The sequence below is a fragment of the Loa loa genome (assembly GCF_000183805.2).
Source record: "Loa loa unplaced genomic scaffold supercont3.1305, whole genome shotgun sequence".
NCBI lineage: Eukaryota > Metazoa > Nematoda > Chromadorea > Rhabditida > Onchocercidae > Loa > Loa loa.
In genome coordinates this window covers 1-2,248 of record NW_018109485.1, presented here as the reverse complement: position 1 = coordinate 2,248, position 2,248 = coordinate 1, and the positions used below count along the sequence as shown (strand labels likewise).

The 2,248-nt window shown below is 26.0% G+C and overlaps 1 protein-coding gene across 1 annotated transcript; it reads right to left on the bottom strand.

The window, feature by feature from the left end:
- Positions 1-1,501: 1,501 nt before the first annotated feature.
- Positions 1,502-2,027, bottom strand: LOAG_14835 (hypothetical protein; the record flags this gene model as incomplete). The annotated part of the gene is made up of 2 exons (XM_003150328.1): positions 1,502-1,639; positions 1,959-2,027. The coding sequence occupies 2 exons, from the start codon at positions 2,025-2,027 to the stop codon at positions 1,502-1,504; spliced, it is 207 nt and encodes a 68-aa protein (XP_003150376.1).
- Between the last annotated feature and the right edge of the window lie 221 nt (positions 2,028-2,248).

Sequence of the window (2,248 nt, the reverse complement as noted above, 5' to 3'; positions counted from 1 at the left end):
TCCGAATTTGTTAAGCTATCTAGTGGTCAAAGAGTGAACAATGTTGCTCGAACTGTGACACATTTCATTATCCACTCCGAATTTGTTAGCTATCCTAGTGGTCAAAGAGTGGACAATGATGCTTGAACTGTGACACATTCATTATCCATTCCGACTTTTGCTAGCTATTTATCCAGTTTCAGCTAAATAATTTGAATAATTTTTGTAGATTTCTGTTTATTTTTAAGCCAACTTTTTTTTTTAATTAACAAAATCAAAAGAAGCCAATAATTGAAGCTTTTCTTTTAAAAGAATGTGCAAAGTTTTATTTAAACAAATTTTTTCCAAATAATTGTCGCATTCTTACAAATTGTCGCAATTTGTAAGAATTTTTATTTTAAAAGTATGAAAAATTAATGTTGAGCTGTATAAATGATAAAAGACTAACATTTATCATGAGATTCTCAATTTCTCGATTTTAAATTCCTTTTTTTTCTTTTGTTTAAATAGCATTAACATCAAGTAAGTTTATTTAATCAAAATATTCGGAATAAAGATTAAACATTAAAAACTTTTTTGTGTCAATTTTGGACAACTTTTTGTGATAACTTTGCGCTTTTGGAAACTGTGATAATGGAATATCATAGTGATAAAACAATGATATGATTGGAAATGAGCCTTAAGATAACATCAATAAATGCTTTTTGGTAGATTTATTTTTTTCGACAAAATAAGTAAAATTACAATATCCATAATAAACTTAAACTAAAAATGTCACAATTCATAGCTAAAATTCAAAGCAAAAAAAAAGTAAATAAATAAACAAACAAAGATTAAAATTAAAAAATGTCGTTAATAAGGTTAAAGTTCAATCCCACTTATTCGATGTTAACAAAATTAAGGCTTAAGGCTATAAATTGATTAAATAATGATAAGTTTATGATATCCATTTTATCATTTCTTTTTCTTTTATTTATTCATATATAATGAAATTCTTTCAAGGAAATGAATCTAAACATAACAATTATACTTTTGCTTTCTTTTTTTTTAATACTTTAAAATTTCATTTTCATTGAAATGATTTTTCCATTACTGTTCCGATGTTTAAAGAGAACCAATTAGTAGAATGCTAGTTGTACGATTATATGTGAAAAAAATTAAAGTTAAAAGATTGGTAATTTTGCGGGAAACGGAAAAAGTCTGGAATATATCTTCCGGATAACATTCGGAATGACAGTAGTTTTATAGTTTAGCATTATTTTGAAAAATCTATATTGAAATATTTAATGAAAGACAAATCTTCAATGGTAGCAGAAATTTTGACAAGATAATTCCTGAAATTTTTGATTGGTAATTAATTTTTTTAGGCTATTAAAATTTGATAATTTTAGCTTCTTGAAATTAATCATACTTGATATTTGATAAGAAAATGATAAGAAGATAGATGATGAAAGAGGATGGGAAAAGATAGGAATTGCCATGGAATACTTGAAAATATATGCAATATGTCAAAAAAGTTTATTTATTCTATCATATTCATCCGTTTTGAAATAATTCTAAGCATTACTTCATCACAACCACCAGCAATTGAGAATAATCGAAAATCTCGATGATAACGACTGATCAAATTATTCCACTCATATCCATTACCACCCCAAAACTGTAATTAAATAATTCTTGATTGGAAATAATTTGAAAATTAAAAAATTTTAATTTTTAATTTTAAAATAATTATATAAAAATTCATTATTAATTATCTAATTATGAATTATTTTTTTTAAAGAAATTTTTGAAATATCAATACAATCCAGGACAAAATTAATTTAACAAAAATCAATGCAAAGATTGATGTCACTTTGTTTAATATTGCAAGATTATTGCCAAATCCTTTATGTAACAATTTAAAAATTTGTCGCGAATGAAAATTTCAATTGTCCACTCATAGGGAGTTTATGGGAAAATTATAAAAAAATTCACACCTGCATGCATGAATCGGTCACTGCTCTAGCCAAACGTGAAGCTTTTAATTTACCCATACTAGCCAACATTGTGACATCTTTGCCGAGTAGCCGTTCTAGGACAGCTCGATATAATAATGATCGAACTGCTTCAATATCTGTCTGCAGCTCAGCCAAACGATAGTGTACAATCTTCAAATATGCATTTCAAACAAATAGAATTTTTTTTAAAAAAATGCAAGTGGTTTAAAATTGCAAGTGAAATGCAAGTGATTTAAAAATGCAAGTGAAATGCAAGTGATTTAAAATGC